The 23,331-nt window shown below is 38.6% G+C and overlaps 2 protein-coding genes and 1 long non-coding RNA gene across 4 annotated transcripts; 1 reads left to right on the forward strand and 2 right to left on the reverse strand.

Moving 5' to 3' along the window:
• Nucleotides 1–11: 11 nt before the first annotated feature.
• serinc5 (serine incorporator 5) lies at nt 12–15,409 on the reverse strand. The gene is made up of 12 exons (XM_026342752.1): nt 15,248–15,409; nt 8,668–8,835; nt 6,965–7,143; nt 6,505–6,587; nt 6,095–6,188; nt 5,213–5,424; nt 4,888–4,980; nt 3,612–3,738; nt 3,014–3,083; nt 2,799–2,835; nt 2,201–2,345; nt 12–1,835 (listed from the first exon to the last, which is right to left on the reverse strand). The coding sequence occupies exons 1-12, from the start codon at nt 15,272–15,274 to the stop codon at nt 1,691–1,693; spliced, it is 1,380 nt and encodes a 459-aa protein (XP_026198537.1). The 5' UTR covers nt 15,275–15,409; the 3' UTR covers nt 12–1,690.
• Nucleotides 15,410–15,447: 38 nt separating this feature from the next.
• Nucleotides 15,448–16,908, forward strand: LOC113150308. The gene is made up of 3 exons (XR_003297672.1): nt 15,448–15,579; nt 16,190–16,295; nt 16,565–16,908. It is a non-coding gene; the product is annotated as an uncharacterized LOC113150308 (long non-coding RNA).
• A 137-nt stretch (nt 16,909–17,045) lies between these two features.
• Nucleotides 17,046–22,280, reverse strand: cdk7 (cyclin-dependent kinase 7). Of its 2 annotated transcripts, XM_026342258.1 has the most exons (12): nt 22,183–22,280; nt 21,909–21,968; nt 21,785–21,818; nt 21,614–21,681; nt 21,400–21,468; nt 19,732–19,842; nt 19,523–19,641; nt 19,068–19,167; nt 18,881–18,967; nt 18,632–18,781; nt 18,139–18,277; nt 17,046–17,514 (listed from the first exon to the last, which is right to left on the reverse strand). In XM_026342258.1, exons 1-12 carry the CDS (start codon nt 22,246–22,248, stop codon nt 17,486–17,488), a joined length of 1,032 nt encoding a protein of 343 aa, XP_026198043.1. In that variant the 5' UTR covers nt 22,249–22,280; the 3' UTR covers nt 17,046–17,485. The 2 variants fall into 2 exon arrangements, with proteins under 2 accessions (XP_026198043.1, XP_026198042.1); XM_026342257.1 differs by having other exon boundaries at nt 17,046–18,277.
• Between the last annotated feature and the right edge of the window lie 1,051 nt (nt 22,281–23,331).

The raw sequence follows: 23,331 nt of genomic DNA on the forward strand, positions 1-23,331 counted from the left end.
AAGACACCGCATGGCTTTTACTGGATGTTTTATTGAAAGTCTGAACAAAATGAACATGGCACCCACATGGACTTCAAACTACTTGGTCAAAAATGTGTTCCCACATGTGTTATGGTGTTATACAGCCTTCACAGTGGATCCTGCTGTCTGATTTTAATTTTGTTTTTTTGTTGGATATCAAAGCTGTTCAGCACCATTTAATTTCTACATTCATACCAATAATTAAAATGCAGAAATATATATATAAAACACAAATCATATCACAGAAATTGCCGGTACAAATAAAAATTAAAGTGAACTTCCACAGATCACAGAACTTTAGCAAAATGTACATACACTTTATAAAACACATTTAGAGTAAAATTAGACAAACAGACTGGTTATTGAGAAACAGTGAGAAGGAGTAAAAGGACTTGCAGATGACAATGTGCAATATGTTTAGTCATACAAAAAAAAAAAACAATAAAACTGTTAGACATGTCACATGTGAAGGTCTTTGTTTGAACCGGCAGAAAACTCAACATCCAGTGTTGAATAACTCACTAGTAAAAGCACTTAGGCTACCCTATTCCAACCACCATTATGAGCTGACAAGGGTAGCAAAGACATAGCAAAAAGCCTTCATAACTGTACAGAAAACAGCTGATTTAAGTGTCTGTGTGTGCATGCAAATACATAATGTTCTCTGTTCTACTTTTCTCTGTAACAGACCAAACAATCTGCCGATTGTTGTTTTCTGACATCTACCTTTGGCAAACATTCCTCATCTTTGTCACAGCAGCTCCTGCAGAGAAGCAGCACCCCACTAACATCACTTTTATGTAAGGCAGATTGATGCCCTGTGCAACAATGATGATGATAATGACTGTACATGTATATATGAGATGGATTTTCCTCATAAAAGATCTGGCTCAAAGGGAGCACTGACATTAATAAAATCTGAAATATTATCCTGGTATTCTACATGGAAACTTCACAACACTGGGTGTCGACAAAGCGCTTGCTCATTGCATAGAAAACGTCTACAAAAGGGGCGCAATATAACAAAGCACAAACATATACAGTTTAAATGTGAGCCTGAGAGATGAGTTTTTAAAAAGAGTCCGGGACTAATTATTTTAATTTATACTACAATCTTTTTTTGTTAACTTAGGACATACTTAAATACAAATTGTCTTGTGAACATCTTTTACTTTAAATAAAGTAGTCCCCAAACTTTGCTACAACTTTATGGTCTGACTGTACAGAATGACACGGCCTAGCGAAGAGTGAAAGCATGAGTCCAGGAAACCCTAACATACACAGAGGAAATACTTTGCAAAACGCACTTTCAAGTCTGAAATAACCATGGAGTCTACGTGCTCGACGCTTGTTTCCCAACACAACTCATCTCCGATGATATAATTATAAACCTGTAAGTCATACAGAAATCCCTAAGGTAGTGGTAGTAAAAAACAAAAACCTTCAAGGCAGTAACAGCTTAACATTGTAAAACAAAGTAAACGCTAGCATATAAACCAAGGCAACAGATAATCGTCAATTTTGAATGCTGAGGGTAGTGTGGGGTTGTATTTCATAGTAAAAGGGCTTGGAAATTTGGAAAGGTGGTCCCTTAGCTCAGTGTAAGAGCTTTGGCCTGGCCACATCCCAGGAATCAGAGGAGCCTGATCTTAGTGTAGCGATGTGCATCTTAAGCTTCAAAGCGCTTTGGACACACCATGGGAGCGATGAGGGTCCACATGTAAACAAGGACACAGACCCAACACGAGACCATTTTGATCCAGAACACTGACCAGCTCCCGTCCAACAGCTTCTCAATCTTATGATCATCATAGCTGAAACAAATAGAGAGAGAAGTGTAAAACTAAAATGTAAAACACTATTGATGATTAACCCGATCTTAGTTCAAATGAACTTAATGTAATGACATTTTTCACACCAGTCCTTTAAACCTATCATGTCAGGAAAAGCACAAGTGTCACATATCATTAAAGACAGCTCACAACCAGTAAACTGTTGCAGTTGGTCACCTTGACAACATAAACATGAATGTGACATCATTACCTTACTTACTGACCTAAACACAATAGAGTTGTTAATATCATTTACATCATTTGTGCTCTTCCCACAGTTCTTATTAAGGTACCACTAATTACAGACTCACTTTTACTTAAGTACCCACAGAGTCAGGATCACTTACTGAAACCAGTTGGTAACGGTCATCATGACGTAAAGGGATCCCAGGAAGAAGACAAAGTGAAAGTAGGAGTAGCTATAGATGGTTGCCTCTCTCTCATCATACACAACGTTCTGGCCTGCACCAGTTTTCTCTTCATCATAGTAATCTGAAAAAGTACATATTAAATCAGATGAAACTAGTGTGGATCACTGCCATGTTGTTACAAATGAAGTCATTATAGACTACCTAATTCAAGTGGCATTTAACTGCTGTGTAAAATAAATATGTATTACACAAGCAGTGATATTTTTTTCTAGTTACAATTTCCAACATAGTACTTTGTTTTGTTTCCAGCAGGTGGCAGCGTGAGCCTTCACAACATTCCACTTACTGGTCCTGCTTCACTGTGTCACACTAACCTAGTAACAGTGACATCATCTATGTTTGCTGACCAATACTTTCTCACCATGCTCAATCTGGTTGATGAATAGCAATGAGTACAGCCAGTCTGTGTGCAAACACTACGACAGGGGACATATGCATACACACAGAAAAGGCTGCAGAAGGGAGGAATTTAAAGAAATGTGTTGGTGAAGGGGAATTATTTGACTTTCCTTACCTGTGTCATCTCCAAAACAGAAACAGCAGCGAGCTCTCTACAAGGTAAAGAAAACATAGTGGGAATTACATATTTGAGAGATACACAAACACGAGTCTCATCTCTTTAATCTGGAGTGGCTTTTTAAGGCTTTTTAAGTCCTGTTGATTGGCTTAACCAGTCTGTATATTTCATTAACCCACATGCATGTGATGTCTGAATATCTGTGTGTTTACCTCAGTCTCTGGCTCAGTGTTCCTACACACTCTGAGTGCTGCAGAGCTTCGTCTGGTGGTGGACGTCAAACTACAGGGGTGATGAACAAAGAATGAAAGAAATAAAGACGGAATGAGCGAGAGAAAGGTAGTAATTAAGTCACTATGTATTTTTCCAATAACGTGCAGTTTCAGATTGCTGCAGAGTCTAATTCCCTGTTCGTCAAGGATCAACCACAAGAGACATGAGTCCTCCACTTTATGGGAAACACATGTGAATAAACGGCCAAAAGCCTAGTTTTTTTTTTTTTCTTTTTTCATAGTCTCTTACACCCTGAGCTCATATACAGCCAATCACACACTGCCTCACCAGAATGACAGCCAATCAAAACTACCCTGTCTCTGTCTCTACAGCTTACCAAACAGCACTTTACTTTATGCCACATTGCAACAGAACTGTTGTTACTGGGTTTGAATTTTAGACTATATATAATCTCTAGATAAATGCAATAACATTAAGAAAGCTCAAGAAAAATTAATTACAAAAAACTCAGTTCTCAAGTGTGTAGACACCGGCTTTATGAAAAAGCAGAAACAAAAGTGTGTATGCGTATCTTACCAAGAATAAAGAACACAGGCAAACAGTATGACTGTTCCCACAGCAGTGACAATCTTCTTGTCACTCTCCGTCCCAGAGTTGAAAGGAAACACACACACGGTTGTGTTCATACCATCACTCGTCACAGCTAGACAAAAAGAATGTGCAGACACACATGAATGAGGTAAGAAAACAAGTAGAGCGAGTAATTTAAAGGAATAAAATGCAAAAGATGCAGGGAGTGTGAGGGAGTGTGTGTGTGTGTGTGTGTGTGTGTGTGTGTGTGTGTGCGCGCGCGCGCGAGAGAGAGAGAGAGAAGCAGGGGGAGTGAAAATGGAGAGATAGCACCGACAACCTCAAGAACAGCAAGACATACATTTAAGTGTTACTAACTTAATATTTTTATAATAAAGATTCTTTTTGCACTAGTACCTCTGCATAGAATATTAGACACTGTCAAGATATAATATGTGAAGGTCTTTCTATAAACATTTTTTTTTTTTTATTATTTGATGTCCTTCTTTCAATTTGTTTGTTGTTCAAATTATTTTTTTTTGTCATTAGTCTACACTGCCCTATAATTACAAAGTGAAAACTGAATTTTTGAATTGCTTAAAAAAGAAAAAAACTGATAAATATCACACAGGCAGAAATAATCAGACCCTTTGCAACCACAAATACAGCTCAGGAGCCTCCCATTTCTTTTGGAGTCCACCTGTTGTAAATCACATTGATTGGCCATGATTTGGAAAGGCACACACCCCTCTATGAAAGGCCTAACAGCTGACAATGCATACTGTATCAGAAACCAAAAATATGAGGTCAAATGAACTGTCTGCAGAGCTCAGACAGAATTATTGCAAGGCACAGATTTGGGGATGGCTACAAAAGAAATCTGCTGCACTGAAGGTTCCCAAGAGCACAATGGCCTCTGTAATTCTCAACTGAAAGAAGTTTGGCACGACAAGGACTCTTTCAAGAGCTGGTCGCTCTGTCTGAGCTCCAGAGATCCTGTGTGAAGATTAGACAATGTCCGAGCAGAAAAACCATCATTGCAGCCCTCCACTGATCTGGGCTTTATGGCAGAGTGGCTAGACAGAAGCCATCACAATCAGAGTACTTTAGGTGCTTTTTTTTTTTTTGCAAACTCCACTTTCATGTGTTTTGCACAGTAGAGGCTTTGAAATTGAAAAAAAGGGAAGGAGGTCTGAATACTACTATATGTTGTTGCAGCATTTACAAACATAACCCATGTTGATTGCCACTGGTGGCCGGATGGAGGACTGTTCATACTTACTTTCTTTTGGTTTGCTGGAGAAGGCTGAGAAGGTGAGGTACATGACATAGACACTGATGACACCTGGCTGCAACAGGCCTGACGTGGGCTGCACTGCACGGACACATAAGTAAATACAAGTTTGTAAATTAACTGGGTAAATTGCTAGATATTCCTGAGTTAGTGCAAATGTATTTTTAAAAATACTGTCACTATTTTCATTATACTGTGCATGATCAGTGAGACTCAACTGTGTTTTATGAATTTCCCTCAACCTAATCACAAATGTTTGTATTCACATTTCACAGACAAATGAGATAACATGGTTATAATCATAGATTCTCACGTTTCTGTATGAATGGGGAGATGGCCAGTAGGGAGACGATGAGGCAGAGACTGCCATTGATTCCAAGGAAAATTTTGTTAAGCAAACAGGCCTCAGGGTGGGTGTAGTAAATACCCATGAAGACCACAGCTCCCACTGCAATGGTGAACAGCACCAGAGTCACAAAGGCCAGAGCAGCATACCACAGCCGGTTATATGTCACTCCTGAACTCCTGCACACAGAAAGAGACAAGAGAAGGGAGAATACAGACAGGAAAAGCACAATGTGAACACGGGTAAAGCCAATTAAATATGTAAAAATGATAAAGTGCACAGGGGAAAGGAGCGACAAACAGACACAGAAAAGATTGGCCTAAAAAAATTCAGAGAAAGATTTATGTTTAGTGTGGTATTCCTGCACCCTGAGGAGACGAGAGGACAGGTTTATGTTTGCTCAAGTGTTCTACCATCTACTATAATTCATGTGAAAATTTAAGGTTTTGTTTAATAACTAAAGTAGATACAAAGGTACATGCCAGTGTGTACAGAGAGTTATATGTTTATATTCTTGAAAAAATTTGTAGTGTGAGACTACGCAGGAAGGAAAAGGGATCGCAAGTACACACTCCTTAACCATATGCATCCTGTGAATCTGCACAGAGGGGCCTGTTGCCAAGCCTCCCCTCCACCCACAAAAAAACAAAGCTACATGACTCCCTCTTACTTCACTTTCTTATCCAAATAACCTCACAGAAGAATATGTCCCACCCTCAGAGTTTTTTAGAGAAAATAAAAGGTGCAGCATTGATCTAATTTACAGGGTTTCCATGCTTACGTAATTAAGCCAGACTGAATTACTGGGATACAAGGTATAGGAAGAGAAATAAGACATGTTGCTCTCACCAGTTTGTGTTCCATCTGTGTGCAAACTCCACCAACAGCATGAGCTGGATTAGTAGGAAAATAAACCCACCAACAGCTCCTACATAGCGCCACACTGTGACATTAAACAGAGGGAGAAAGAGGGAGACTGTTTGAGTGATGACATCTTAAATCTGCTGCATGTTGTACCACTCTCAAGCTGTGATAGTACTGACATTATGGTTCCACTACAGGCGAAACCACAGGGTCATTTTAGAAGATGGTTTGAGTCAGACTTTGCTAGAAATTATTCCAGCATTTATTTACCTTGTTTTTACAGTGTTTCTAACTAAATTAATTCATGTTAATTAGCCAGTTATACTATTAAATCCAGCTTTGGATAAGTTTACAGTATAGTGCTGCTGCTCTAGAGTCATGTGTCTTGTTTTTACCGTTCAGAAAGATTTTCTCTTCTGGGAGGAAGAAGGCTCCTGCACAGCATGCCACCAGCACAATAAACTTCAAAAACCAGAACCTAACATTTAAAAGATAATATAACATTGAAGGTTGTGCATGAAGAAAATTAAATATTAAACATTACCAATCAAGATACCTAAATACCAAACAATGACTGGCTGACACAACAACCCCAGCAAGTCTGAATTTCAACAGTTTTAAGAAACAAGATGCAAGAATTAACCATGCAAATTTAGAATAGTTACTATCACACATTAAAAATAATTCTTGCAGAATATGATCTGGTGGTTAACATAGCTGATATTTAGGTTTGAGTAGAATTAAATTTGTTATCTTCCTTTATATTCATAGGCGTGCTGTGTCTGGGGTTATATTATAATATAAATTAAATTAAACTGATAGGGCAAAACTGAAGAATAAAAAAGGCCTTGTTACCCGTTGTGTATGGCTGCCCGGCAGCCTGTGCTGTTGTTGACTCGTATGGTGAAGATAGCAAAAAAGAAGAAGAAGCAGGCCATGCCAAAGCACACCTTGTAGACAGCAGAGTAGCCAACAAGAGTCTTGCAGTTCTCTCCTGCATTCATTTTCTCACATAATTCACTGTAGAATGGAATCTGACAGAAATAAAAATAAATAAATTAGAAACCTCTGCTTATGTTTGTCTAGTGTCAGGCCTCAGAGAAAGGTCCAACAGTGTCTATTCTCACTGTCACGGCTCTAAAGGAGCAGAAAGAGAGAACAGGCGGCAACAACAACCCCTGTTTTTCTCCATGAAGCCCTCTTTCATCCCTCGTTCTCTACAGGCTGTTAGAGGGGGCCTTACAACTAACTGTCAGTGTACACAAACAAAAGACACAGATGAATAAATTAACCGCCTTTTGTCAGGAAGTCAAAGGGATCGGGAAGAAGGAGAAGTAGAGGCAGCCTGAGCAAAAGGAAATCCATTTTAAAAACTATTCTGAACTACAGTAGGCTGCATCAAAAAATAGAAAGCAAAAGTGCAGTTAATTAAGTACATAAAACCTTTGCTGTGGCCTTCAACAGAAAACTAGTGGTTTTTTTTTATTGCTTGGTGCAATAGAAGAGACTTTCTTTAAATATGATAATGGAAATAATGCTTAAATATTTTCCTTCACCAATCCCAACAACTCCCGAAGAAGAATAGGGGAAGGTCAAATACATTAGAATTTTATTTTTGAGAGAACTACAAATCTTTACTTTTACATCATAAATGGTTTAATTTTGGTCCTTCATGTTGTACTCATGGGTGAAACGCCAGCAGATTGAGTTGTCATCACCTCAGTGTGTAGAGCCAGATCACAACATAGACAAAAAAGCCCATTTTGGAGCTCTTGTCTCATGTTGAGGACCATATTAGCATGTCCATGGTGTTGTGATTAAGAGGGAAAGGGGCCGGCTGTTTCAGACTGCTGTAAATCTCTTCAGAAAAGACCACCGCTCTCATACACACAATGGCTGCTCTCTTAGCTGGGACTTCCCACTGTGCTAAGTGTGTGAGTGTACAAGTCTATGTATGTATGTGTGTAACTCAGCAGGCCTTGCATAGGCTAGCAGAGGACTTTTTGTGCCTGGATGGGTCTTTTACAAGGTTCTTGTCTCACAAGGAGAAACACAGTAGGGAATCATTTAATACTGTACTGTAGACACTGACAGAGAGACACCAAAGAAAAAAACTGGAGAATAAGAAAAGTAGCAATAATGGTAAAAGCTTGCAGTCATTAGCTGGTAAACCTGTCAGCTGAAGTATTCTCCATATATATGAATATCATCATTTCATGTTTAATTACCGATTTTGAGCTTTAATTTTCACTGTGTGCTTTTATTTCTTCTCTGCCTTCTTAAAATTACCACTTTTAAACATCCACAAACACTTTCACTTAAATATCTAAATACACTCTACATTTAACAGTTAAAATAAACACACACAGTGGACATTGTATGTTATTAATTGTCCTTATCTTACTGGTGTTAACCAGAATCTTAAATCAATCAAAAAATGTTTTGGGAGGTTGGAAAACATAACATACAGTGCATTTGATTCAGACATGTGCAGTGTGTACATATGTGTACACAGTTTGGAGGAATGACATATTACAGTGTGTAATTTATGTACTCACATTCTCTTTCAACTGCTGCTCCACAGTTGGGGACATCATGATGACACAGATGATGGTGACCAACAGGAAGTAGAGAGCGTACATGACTCGGGTTCCCGTGGATTGTTTGATCTTGGGGCAGCAGTTACAGCAGCATGAACATGCTGCTGAGCCACAGCAGCAGGCCAGCTGCAGGCAGAACAATGCAGAAAAAAAGGAGGGGGAGGCATTACAATATCGGTTTCACAATATTTCACACCATTATATCTATATTCGCCATCTGATACAGTACTGATGTATTTAAGGGGCTTTTTAGGAAGGTAAGACCAGGGAGAAAGTGCTCATTTTACAACCATCACAAAAAACGGAAGGAGGAACATGAGAAGATCAACAGAAGTTGGACTGCACTTCCAGAATAGACAAACATAGTAAAAAAAAAAAAAAAAAACACTGAACAGATGACACTTGAAATAGAAGACAGTCAGCAGTGTCTTTGCTCATTCATGGTTACAAATCCCAACTCCGTCCTTCACAGAGACAAGTCTTGGTCAGTGCAGACTGAGATGTCAATGTCTGAAACCACACACACAGAGGCCTACTCTGTTTCTTTAAATAGGCCCTCATATAGGAGGAGGACAGTCCCATAAATATAGGCTCTTTGTTCTATTTAGGAAAGAGGCTCTATAATTATACAGTGTAATGTCTTTCTGAAGGCACTCCACCCTGCCCGTGTAAGCCTCCTACCTCGTTGCTGTAGGGCTACATTAGTGCCCCATTACAGGAGGGCTTACACTCACCATTTTCTTGTAAATGTTGTTTGCCACATGGGATTAAACACAGACTTATGATATAGATGAAGAAAGATGACAGTATGACTTACATGCCAAGACTACTAGGAATGAGGTATAGGGAAAGTTTGTCTTGGTACTGTTATTAAAGCATTAGGGTAGTGTTAGAAAATTATAGTCAGAGGGGCACTGATCTGGTAACAACCGCTGACCTTTTCATTTTAAAGTGTCATGTATGTGGAAGGAACCCTCTCCTAAGAGCTGCGTACTGTGTAGTGAGACATCTGCAACTAACTAAAGGCCAGTGTTACCTTGGAGGAAGCTGTGACAGTAATTTGAGTATTTAGTTAATCTGTCTCTGTCTCTCCACAATGTATATATGTATATATGGCTTTAATACATGTTTGCTTCAAACCTGGAAATGGACCCTAGCAGGATCAGTTAAATTTCTCTGTTCTACTGTCTTAACAGTAATTTTAGCCCTTGTCTAACTGCTTCTCTGTAATCTGGCCAGGATGCACTTATGTGGTAAAACCAGTGCAATATTGTCCGATGTGCTATATTCTGCTCTAGATACAAGCAATGTGTGGTATGCTGCAGGACTGTGGATCCATACTGGCAAATGGTCAGGATCAAGCTACTATTTTGCACATGTGGCTCTCCTCCTCTGCTTTCTCTGCACAGAGGATTTACTGAGAGTTTTCCAGATGATCAATTCTTTCTACTGAGAGAGTAGAATGGATTATATTACTCTAATATTTTAATCTAGCAAAAACCAATCATGTCTTATTTGTGCTGCTTTAAGGAAAGAATCAGTATCTGACGTGTTAAAAGGAGTAAATTTGTGAGAGTCCCTTTCTCTACTATATATTGTTTTTTTGCCCACATGTAAGATCAGGAAATCTGCAATGTATCCACGCTGCTGTATAATTAATGACCGTTTATCTATCTTTAAGAGTACTTTACACCTTGCAAGTTACATCCATGCGTGTAACAGGATGGAACTTGTGTTGATATGCTTTTAAGTTTAGATGTCTACATCTCTCTGTAACAATATCTTTTTATTTACTCTCTCTAACATACTACTCACACTACTAATAGAAATTGGGCTTGTGTTGTTGCTTTTGTTCGCAAGAAAGCAGAACATGTCATATATTGAGTCGCTACATAAATGATATCACGAAATAATACTACAAAATCTACCGGTATTATTGAGGTTGATATGATGCTCTACTCTGAGAGCTAAATCAAAACTTTTAAAAAAACACTGTACTGTATATGTGAGGTGATCTTTTTGTCACACTTGTGCTCACCTATAAAGTTTTTAAAATGTAAAGAAAAAACAATAAATTAATTGCCCCTTTTGTATCTAAAATCATTACAAAAAGACCTCTTGAAGTCTATGGTTTATTCCCAATCAGGATTCATCAAGGTTGTGTGAAGTGCCCATCAAGCTTATACACATGCAAACAAATGACCAATGAATGAGACACTGAGGAAGGGTTCATATTATTATTATTTGAATAGTTGAACTTTTGTGCACCCATAGACTTCTAAGCTTGAATCTAAACCAAGTTATATGTATATGGCCCCTCTGACTACAGCTTAACAAGATAAGCCATCTCCTTTGTCTCTGCTGTACCCACGTTTTTCTCAATGGACAATTAATTAACCACAACAGACTAATAGTGAGCAGGAAAAAAACAGGATGACTTAAGCTGTGAGGGTGTTTAGATTTCATTAGTTAGAGGGTGTTTCACTGGTGGAGCGCACACAGTGAGGGGGCCCAACAGCAAACTTTGCAGCGCTGATCTGAGAGGGGAAGTGGAAAATGTCTCCAGGAATTCCACCACCCATAGACACAAAAAATATCCATGGTAACCAGCGCTGACCCTACCCACGTTACAGTCCATCAAGCCCTTCCTCCACTCTGTCCGCCTGCCCCACTAACATGTTAACAGGTGGCCGGCATGTCTGGTATACACCCCTACTTTTATATCAACAGCAACCCCCCATTAGCTTAACTACTACACTGCTGTAGCCATTCATCCAAAAGATCAAAATGCCATCAAAACACAGACAGCTGCTGTAAAAAGCTATTTACAAGGTAAATTCCTAGAGTTATATTAAGACATGACTCTCACAATCCTCCATGAAAGAGACCAAGCCTCACTACACTAGGACTCTCAAGACTCATCTCTTTCTCACTCAGCCTGAATCTCGATTTCATTCTACTCATCCAATTTCCTCCATCCACCCCCACCCTATTACTTGAATGCATCTTCACCTGCCTTTCACTCTAAGTCACACACACTTAGTCGACTACCCCCCAGCTCTTGTAATAGTCAGGAGAAAGATGATATTGCTGAAAGCATGTGCACACACACACACACACACACACACTCAACAAGATAGCTGACCTAGAGCTGGATGTATAACTACCACATGAGATACACAGGTAGACAATCCTAAAACAACACCTGACGATTAGACTGTGAGCTATTTATCAGAGAGTTGATGTGGCTTCCCCTTCTTGAATGTTGTAATGCCGTCAAAGAAAGAATAATGAAAAGACAAAAAAGGACAAAAACTAAATCGAACACATTAACAACAACAACAACAGCAACAATCAAATATCATTACTCTGCGGCACATAGTCTCTGACCCAACAACTTCAGCAATACAAACAGAGCAGCCACAAAACTAGGTCACTTATTATTTCACAGCAAGCACAGTGGAACAGTATCAAGAGGGGGTAAACAGATACAGAGCCAGTTAAGGTTCTCTCCTTAAACCAGCCATACTGCTAACATAGGTTGAGAATTGAGGAAAACAAAGAACCAGTTAGAACCAGGCTATAGATGCAATAGATTCCTGCTGTGGTGAACACTAATTGCTGCTCCAAATGCTTCACCAAAGGGAAAAGCTTTCATCAGCTGTCATGAGTTGTTGATTTTATGTTTATCAGCAGTAAGAAAAAATCAGGAAACACCAGACACAATCCGAGGAATACAGTTTACAGTGGAAAAAGAACAGCAGCACAGACAGGCATGACTCACCATTTAGATGAACACTGTCAAAACTGTAAATATGGAAACTCCCTGTTGGCTAGAACCTGATAATAATGGCCACAGGATAAAGATGACAATAGTGAATAATGATTTAGATGAAACTGCAGACACAATCCCTTCTCAAATTACAACATTTGCGTTCAAAGCAGCAAGGAGAAAAAAAGGAAGAAAGAGCAAACTAAACAAACATTTAAGACAATGAGTTAGTAGGCAGGATTTTACTTGCACTAAGCTCCAGATCAGGATCTACATTTCCTCGTAACTTGTGACTGACAGCTCTGCTATTGTCCGTTTAGCTAGGCAGCTGTATACACACGACAAAAATGTATCACTGCTCTGTTTCCTATACAAAAAGGGAGATCTTGGCTTGTCCCCTAGCAAATACAGCCCCTAGCTACAGCCATCAAAGAGAAATTCCAATGTACAGAAAAGAATGGACGAAATATCAGACTTATACAGAACAGCTGGAAAACAGAGGGAAGAAGTTACATACTCAAATGCAGACAAAGGCGTGCCATAAATTGACTAAAGAAAACAGACCAAACAGAAACAGGATGTCTGTCAAAATACAAGGCAGTATCAGATCAACAAGCATTCACTAGTCTAGAGGCCTGTTTCACTTCTCAGTGCACTAGAATTAGACTTCACTTGCACTGGCAAACAATATTATGCCATTCTAAGCATCAGCTATATTATAAATCAAAATGATATTAATGTCACAATGTGAAGTATTTCCCATGGCTACAGCAGTTTCAAATACTACAAAATAAATAATAGGACCAAGACATGGTAACATATGAAAAACATGTTAAAGACCATATCACTGCTGTAAGACAGAAAGAAACAACAGAGATGAAACATTGCTAACAATGCCCTGGTGGGAAAACATAATCCTCCTGCTGCTGACCAAAGCAAAATTCCTGGGGGGAAGCTGAAAATAGCAAACATGCCTCACATGTGGGCCAGTAGTTTTGGCCATGCTATTTATTTTGAAGAGCCAAATACAGATGTTTATTGGCTGTCTTCACTTAGGATATAGCTTTAAAAGTCAAGTGATTTTACACCTCATCAACACCTGAACATTACGACCACCGTGCAATGACCTTCTCATGACCCAGCCAAAACCCATCTGATGGTGATAGTTGAGTTTGTATGAGAATTGCTGGGCTGTAGATAATAATGTGTAAAATTAAAGACAAAGTGTACTGGAGCAATGTTATGTTTACATTTTTGCTTACACACATCAACAGAGGCCAGGAAGTGGTGGAGTCAGTCCTTGGTGTCTTATTTGAAGATAAAACAGTCTCTTATCCTTGAGGTCCTCCTGACTTGCTTACCTTACCAAATTTGCCTGTTCCTTTGCTGTGCTGCCTATAGACACCCACGTGATTTTAGTCCTGTCCAACACTCACAGTCGGTGCTTGCAGCACTTTGGACAACACTCAATACCGAGCTAAAGCCTACCCTATATCCATTCACTGCATGGCATACATCCCTGATCTCACTGAAAAAATACAAGGGAGCTGGTCCCATATCATGCCTGCACCTCTCTCCAAATCTAACCCAAACAACACGCACCCGTGCTTAATTTTCACCTCCAAGCCAAGGAAGATATTATTAGACCACACATCCATTTGAGCATATCTAAACCTATATAGAGGGGCACACATATGGCCTGCAAAAAAGCGGAGTACAAAATATACACATAAATGTGGATGGTGACAAAAACTAAATAGGGAATATGCAATGGCATTGCAACACAAAACAGATCTTATTGATAGGCCCTCCCAGTTTCCATTATTTCTCATCTTTCAAAGAACTGTAAATAAAAACAGTTCTCCACTAGATTAAGGATGTATGTATCTATTTGTTCTTAGTTATATAACCCTCCATCTTCATGCTCTCCTGTCTTTTCAAAGTAATAAACACCACTTATAGTCAAATAGCTAACACTAAATCTCATAAACATAACATAATAACAACAACAGATGAGTGAGCATTTCCCACATTACTGATTCATTTGTTGATTCTTTTCTCAGGAAATGTACTTATATAAATACATTAAGGAACTGACGCTATATGATTCGGTGATAGTAACCGTGATTTTGAGGTAGCCTTAAGACTATGTGAGATTATATATTTAGACTTCTGCATTTTGAGTTACTAAAAGGATAAAAGACAAGAAGAAACCCCCTTTTATCACATCTAGTTTAAGCATGCAAGACAAAGGAGATTACTGCTAACCCACCCAATGTTCCCGTTCAGCACATCTGTAAAAACATTCAGATGACGTTACTTTTGGAAACACTAACTAACCATCTAACTAAATAACTAAATAACTAACTAACTAAATAACTTACTAACTAACTAACTAACTACTTTACCTTCTTGGCAGCCTGCTGCGCTGTGATTGATGTTTTAGCTAACGGCTAGTTTAGCTGCTTTGCTTCGTTTCTCGTTGTTACACCAGCGGTACTCCAGTAAAGTTATGTACTCGCGTAAGTAAGGTAACGTTAATTGTAATATTTTCCCCCCTCTTAATTAACTCTGGTGGCTGACTAGAAACCCACAGGGCTCAGATACAGACTGTCATTTGCTATTAGCTGACACAGATGCTAGCGCTGCTGAAATACATAAAACAACAGACTGTAACGTTCGACTTAGCTTTAACGTCCCACGGTGACATTTAGCTAACAACAACAACAACACAAGACAACAGGAGCTCGGGTAATTGTTCCTCACCTGCGAGATGAAACACGGAATACACATTTTGCTCGGACACAATAAATAAAATCCGCTTCACAGTGAAACGAGCTCGCTTTTCTTCTCCTTTCACACGAAAGCCACAGCACACGACAACAACAACGCGTCTACAGAGGCTGCTGCGTCCTGCCGCCCCGCCGCTGTCTCTCCTCCCTGCTCCTCCCTGCTCCTCCTCCTGCTCCTCCTCTCTGTTCCTCCCTGCTCCTCCTCCTCCTCCTCCTCCCACTGCACATCACCGACAAAAAGACTGAACCAGATGACTGAGCAGACCACAAAGTCCAATAAGAAAATCCTCCCTGGCACAAGTTCAGGTTAGAGTCTCTCTTTTTTATTTCGGAGTTTATCCCACAAAACCAGATGTGACACAGTTTAAGACCACATTTATATTATGAACTGAGAGATGTACGTAAAACAACATTGATACAGGGTCTACAAGCAATAAAATCAGTTCTCTTAGACACTGAAATTGGGGCTGATGAAGATTCACTTTAGTATTTTGAGATTTAATGTCATTTTAAACATGCTGCAAAGCTGCAGATGTCAGCACAGTCATTATAGTTACAGTAAGCTACAAAACTTTAACACTGTGCTATAAAAACTCTACATGAGAAAAACAAATAAGAAGAAAGACCAGAGGTTATACTGAACATGCGATGATCTGTAATTATTTAGTATTCCCAAGCCCAAGACAAGGTTTGGTCATCAGCAAAATGTTTAGACCTAATGTAAAATTACCCCAAATCCTATTTATTTATTTATGTTTTTTTACAGTTTACATTTTGTGTTGTTGTGTTATGGACATACAAGTAGCAATACGTCATAAACACAGAATAAAATCTGCTATATTTGTGAATTTATCAGACATTAACACGCCAACAACTAGACAACTGCGTTCTAACAGTGACTTTTCTGGTGTCATAGGAGTTTGAGCTGATAAGGCTGCCACTGTATCTCTCTCTCAATGTGCTGCCATTTGCCAAACCTGTCATGTGATCCACTGCTGCCACACAAGGTCCTTGTTTTCCATGTCAGTGCTGTATTGTGTACATTTATAAATATGCTTGAATCATGCAGGGTTGTGAAGATAGGAAACATGACCTCAGACCCACAACCTTTTCTGCTCGTATTACTAATGTTCTAACCCTAATCAAAAAGCCATTTTATGCATTAATGTTTGCATTAAAAAGAAGAAAGAAATCTCTTTGTTTAAATTTAAAGACTGCATTTTCCAACAGTGACATATTCTTATCTCTTCCTCTTCCCGGTCTTCGTCTCTCATCTGATCCTATTTGTCAGAAAACCAAAAGGGCATCAGAATATCTGCCAGAGTATCAGGGACTCTGACATGTCAGACTGCGATGGATCACAACAATGTTGAAGAGAAAGGACAGAGAGGGAAATATATGTCTAGTGGCAAGTTGCTGCATGACGCTGAGCCAAGCATGTCAAGTGTCAAGTCTGTCTGGTCTGGAGACATGGTGTGCCAAACCCCACACACAGCCCCCTCTGACTCACTAACACATAGAATAAATAAACCACAAGCACATTTCTGTCCACACACATTGAATGGGTGAAACAATGAAACAAACTAAATAGTCCTAACATGAAATCAGTCAAGTTAAATGTGTGAACTTATGAACTGGTGGGACATTCTAATCCTTTTAGTTAGATCTGACTATAACCGTGGACAAATGTGTGCAAATAAATCAGATATAAATTATTAAAACCGTTGTCGTAAAGTCTCACTCTTTAGTCACAATCCCAAATATGAGTTTGCACCATTTATTGGTTTTACATACAAAAAACACAAACATATCAACATGAGGAAAAAAAAAAAAAAAGAAAAATCAGACACCCTTATTCAGTTTTCTTTTTCAGTCACATAAATAGACCTATTCCAACAGGCTCCCCAAAGATTAGTCATCAAGAAGGAGCACCGGACCCAACACGACTGACTACGAACAGTCTCTGTTGCACATCAATTGCTGGACTGGTTGGACACAGCAGCAGCTAAAAGCTAATCTTAGGCACAGTCCCCAGCTCATGAAACGGCTATAACTTCTACAATGACCTACACTGACTACATCTGAACCCTTTTCTCTTTCACTGGTTTTGAATTTATTTTTCATTCCAGTGGACAATCCTGAGCATTGTGGGAAGCTGAGTCATGCAGTGGTGTGAAGATGATGGTCCTCTGATGTATCAGGTCCCATCTGGTCAGAAAATGAGCTTCTTCTTCATCACAGCTGAAAATAATATAAACAGCAAAGCAAACAGACGTTTATGAAGTTATCAAAATTAATACACAGTATTTATATTCACAACATGAACCTATACCTTAATACACATACAAGTGAAACAAGCCTATAATGAGCAATCTGCTAACCACCAAAGTTTCTAAACCAAGGGAGGAGCTGGACAAGCTTTGAACCTCCCAGTAACACCAAGGTCCTACTTCAGTAAAACAAACCCTCCCACAATCCACTAAACTGTATGTATGTGTGTGTATACTTCACTATATACAGAACTTCAAACTAGTTAAAAATGGAGCCAACACCCTTCGAATTGCTAGGTTCAATCCAGTGGTATTCTGAATTTATGACCTTAGAAAGAAAACACAGAAACGTTTTACAAGACAAATAAAATCATCATGTGTTATATGCAAGTCTGGTCTGTGTGGGATGTTCTAAAATCTCAAGCTTCTTTAAAAACAGCCTCAAATATTTGATGTAGACACCTTCTCTTGCTGCTCAAACCACAGTGATATTGATCAACTTCATCATTCTATTACAGGAAATACCTTATAACAACTTTGGTATAAAATGTAATGTATGACAAGTATATCTGGAGTGTGTGCATGTGTTCATTACTTGTCTCCAGGCCTTCTATTTTCCTCTTGAGCCCAACCTTCTCCTTCTCCCTCAGAACCTCAGCTGAACAGTTGGGTCGGGGGAGCTGGGGACCAGGAGTGGGGCCAGGCCGGTTACTGAAGTACCTCGTCTTCAGAGCCTGGAGAACAACAGATGAGCAGTAGTAAATATTTCAATGCCTGCAGCTAGGAAATTATGCGTTACACATCAATGTATTACTGCAGGTATGTACATAAATAGAGCATAATCTTACATAATGTATCATCTGTCACATTATCATATAGACTGAGTGTAAAGTTTTCAAGAAAAAGTTTTAAGACAACTATATGGATAACTAAAACATTCTAATCTAGTCTTACAGCAAAATATATACAAGTAATGCAACAACTTAAAAGGTAAAACGGCTCTTCATTTGTGGTCTTTTACAAAGATCACCTCCCTGGATCCCATTACTCCACTACATTATAGTGAGAACAGCTACTGTGCTTCTAACCTGTGTAGCTGTCGTCCTTGTCAAAGGGTTAAAGGTGAAAAAACCCTGTAGCAACTCTAGCAGGTCGTCTCCTGCTGCTGTAAATATTTGTTCCAGAGGTGTCCCAGGAAAGATTTTGAATGACACATAGTCTGGTAGACTACTCATTCCCTGCAGACACATTGGGAAGAAAATAAATAGATAAATAAATACTTATTATTAATATTATATCAAAGTCTCAGACATAAATGGGGAAAAACTGATACCAACAGGCCATGTCTCTTCTGTAGGTGTTCCAAGAGCCTCAAAGATCTTAGTCAGCTGGTCAAGATCTGAGTCTCCAGCAAGGAAGGGTATCTATAGCAAAGAAGACACAAAGATGCATCAGCACAGACACAAAAATAGCAGCATTCCCAGTTAGCGGTATAAATTTCTCTATCAAGTGAGGTTTGTGTACCCGAAGGAGCAACTCTGCCAGGATGCATCCCACTGCCCACATGTCGACACCCACACCGTACATCCTTGCACCAAACAGGAGCTCAGGGGAGCGGTACCACCTAAAAGAAATCAATGAACAGAGAGAGTTATACTTGACAACTCTCAAGTAGCCTGTGAAATCATAAAGGCACTCTCTTATATTAAAACAATAATTATGTAGAATAGAATGAAATCCTCCAACATTTTTCTAATTTGCTATAATCTAGTGGCTTTATTATTAATTTATCTATACATTTTCTTTCCCCATAATGAATGATGTCACCCAAAACCAAATTGTAGTATTTTTTCCTGAGATAAATTTAACTTTAACATAAAATCATTTATTTTTGTTTCCAGTGAGTCTAGGTGAGCTTAAATGGGTATCAGAAAAGGTTTTGTGTTATTTATACCATGAGATGGAGAAACAGTACAGACCTGGTAACAACTTGATGCGTGTAGACTCTGTTAGGGCTGCCAAATGATTTGGCTAAACCAAAATCAGCCAACTTCAACACTCCGTTTCCATCCAACAGCAAATTGTTGGGCTTCAGATCCTGGTCATGCCAAGTAGCAACATACATATTACTGACTGTGTGTTATACTGGGTGTCTACAGTAAAGTATAGTAAATGCAAATACTCTTACCCTGTGCAGGACCCAGTGTTGGTGCATATACTCTAATCCCTGTAAAGTCATGAGGATGTAGGCTTTGATGTTGGCCGGAGTCAGGACTAAGCTGGTGTCTTTGATGATAACCTAACAAAATGAAACCAAGGCAAAGAGTCTTGAATAAAGCCAGATATCTGATAACTAATTATGTTCATGTATTTATATATCTGTAGGTCACATTAAATTACAAAATACAATTACACTTAGCAGAGCAGAAAAGAGATTTAATTACAACTGGGACATAGCTATAAGTGCCCACAGCTGGAGCCAAAATCAACAACAAAGTTCAGATTTAACCTTTCATCCAGAACCTCCATTGTTCCAGCAGCTCTAATAACACTAACTGTAGTATCCTGCTACGTATTGTTACTGGCGATAAAAGCATCCAGCATCTGTAGCCAATTAGCTCATACAGTAAAATCTCAGCATGTGCCCTGAAAATAGGCTTCCAGCAAAAGTTATACTATATACATATAATGAGCATCGCATTTCATCATCATGTCTGCCCTGTCGGTGTGCTGCTTGTGAGCAGCTAATGGCATCAATTCATTGTGAGAGCCAAGAGGAGTGATATTGATTTTTTTTAAAGCATGGTTATCTTGTTTTGCATCCTTCTATTAGAGTGTGATGTATTGGTGGTGGCCGCCAAACTGGAGCCTTGTATGCTAAAATAAACCAGATGAGGAGGTGGGGAAAATATAAAAGCCTTAGTGGCCTCATGGAAGCACTTTATGGTTCGATTAGAGCACTCACACTGCTGTCTTCGTCATCCTGCTCATATTTTCCCACCTGACCTTACACCTTTCAATCACATTTCGATTTTCAATTCTCTGGCCTGCGTTGACATTCACATTATGGGAAGCCAGACAAAACAGCAGCTAAACTAATTTAAAGTTCCCACTTGTCTAAAATAGATAGAAAAAAGACACTGCTGCTAAATGCTCCATTCCTGAGTTTTCAGAATTGTTAAAACACTAAAGTCCATTCTGTAAATGAAATTGTCTTTTATAAAACCTTGAACAATATTTACCTAGCTTTCATTTCTGAATCAGCCTTATGTGGGACTTTGATTAAAAAAAACAAAACAAACAAACAAACAAACAAAACAAAACACAGGACACTAGAGAAATCACAAACTTTAACGCATGTTATGAAGATAAAAACTGCACACATGTCCAATAAGTAATTGCAGTCTTTAGTCTTTTACAATATCTTTGATTAGCACAAATTTGTATAAAGATCTGGCCATATGCTATGTAAAAGGAAAACAATCTCTGAACAGTTTCAAATAGATAGAAAGAATCAGAAAGATAATGATTCGACTCTACATCTGTCATGGAACTGGTTTACTGAATCACACAATATTATACTAAGAAACTGGACCATACTGCAGAAAGTGGCAATGAATAAAACATAAATCTGCAGAGACATTTGTACTAGGTTTATAATTTGCAGATGTTAATTAAGCCTGTGAATTATTTATAATTCTTTCTATGAATAGTTTTGAGAATATTTAAAGCTCCATGGAACTTTATTTTTTATTAATTTCAAGAGAAAATAGTCAAGAAATGTGGATCCACCAAAACCCTTTTAATTTAGTTTAATGAAAATTACAACAAAGCTAAGATCTGGGAGCTGTCTCACCTCTAGATCTGTTTCCATGAAGTCAAACACCAGGCTGATGTTGGATTTGTGTCCAAAGGCATCAAGAAGCTACAATGAACATCAAATGAATATTAACTCTCAGTTCAGTCATATGATTGTTACAAAATAGAAAAATTAATTATTTCTAAGTACTATTAGTAGCATGTGAATAATATAATTTAAACATATGCTAATATACTGACAGGTTATTTACCCCTATGATATTTGGATGATGCAACTCCTGCAGCAGTTTGATTTCTCGTAGAGCTGTTCTATTGATACCTATGGAGAATAAATTATAGGCATTAACAGAGGAATGATGTTTACCATACAGTGTAGTTAAACACACAATGAGAACATTTTCTCATAAAGTGAAAATAATTACCATCTTTAGCCTCGGTTCTGTGGCCAACCTTAATCTGCCAGAAAACACAGAAACAGTTTGGTGAGAAACATACATAGCACATACAGAGGCTAACAAAGTTAGTTAAAAATTAAGCTAACCTTACCTTTTTAATAGCAACTATGGTATCAGTCTGTTTGTCTCTGGCTTTGTACACTGTGGCAAACTGGGGAAGAATAACAGAACAATAAATACAGAAACATAAAACTACACATATCTGTTTGTGTTTCAGCAGCATGCACCAAAGGCTTTGTTGACATTAACAACCAGCTAACGTTGTTAGCTTGCTATCATGCTTTCTACACAACAAGACAAAACGTGCCAGGGTTGGCCGCAGACAGAAGGACAGACAGAAATCACTGATACGTTTAATTACTTACCTGACCCTCTCCGAGAAAATCCAGTTTCTCATATCGTTTGGCTCTGGACTTCACATCAAGCGCCATGGCAGCAAACTGTCAGTTTCACGAAGACACACTTCCTGGCCTGTTAAAGGTCCTTAAGTTGTGTTTCCGGGTTAAATGAGACTTTAAATTGACCAATACTGCCACCTACTGGTTTGATGTGTCCAACAACAGGAGCAACCTGACCGAAAAAATATTCTATACAAACATGACTCATTTGAAATGATATTTTATTTGTGCTGAGTGCATGTGCTTAACTGGCCTGTAGTCTAAAATGTCCCCTATTGAAAATCACAATGCAGCAACAGCAAGTCTTGTATCTAGTAAGAATTGGCAAATATTTCATTTGTAAAACTACACAACTGGTATTATCAGTTCACAGATTAATAATGGGAAGATGATGGAACATCAGTTAAAAAAAAAAAAAAAAAGCCTCTATCGCTGTTTGTATAATTTAAACTAAATTTGTTCATATTTACAAAAAATAATAAGATGGTCAGTGAAAATATTGATTTTTTTTCTTGTACCAAAAATATTTAACATTTAACAGATTTTAAGTATTAATGCATTTTAGTAAAATTGCCAACTTTTCTGGAAACGTGTTTTGTATTAATATCTATATCTGTGGCTCTGACTTCTACTAATAGTTTCTTGACCTTTTAAGAAGTAAAAGAAAAAAACTCTGATCTTATTTGCACTTAAATTCCTGGAACACGTAGCATTCATCATGCAATATGCAGCACTGTTATTCTTTTATCAGTTAGCAGTTTGACATTGGTCTCCTGGGAGTCTCTTCTGTCAGTTACGAAAGTTTTGTGATCCATGCATCGCTGAACACATCTCTACATCCCATCTCCATACACAGCAGATACCCTCACATCCCACAGGATTAGGCACGGCTCCTCTTCTTTGACCCGCCCTGTCTCCTGCATCACACACACACACACACACACACACACACACACACACACACACACACACACACACACACACACACACACACACACACACACACACAGGATTTCATTTTCATGTTAAGTTTGACAAGAGGAGTGTGAAGGATCAGCAGGCCTAATATACCCCTCATTCTGCTCTCAGATGCATGCACATTCATATCCTGACAGC

The sequence above is a fragment of the Anabas testudineus genome, chromosome 9 (genome assembly GCF_900324465.2).
Source record: "Anabas testudineus chromosome 9, fAnaTes1.2, whole genome shotgun sequence".
Lineage (NCBI taxonomy): Eukaryota > Metazoa > Chordata > Actinopteri > Anabantiformes > Anabantidae > Anabas > Anabas testudineus.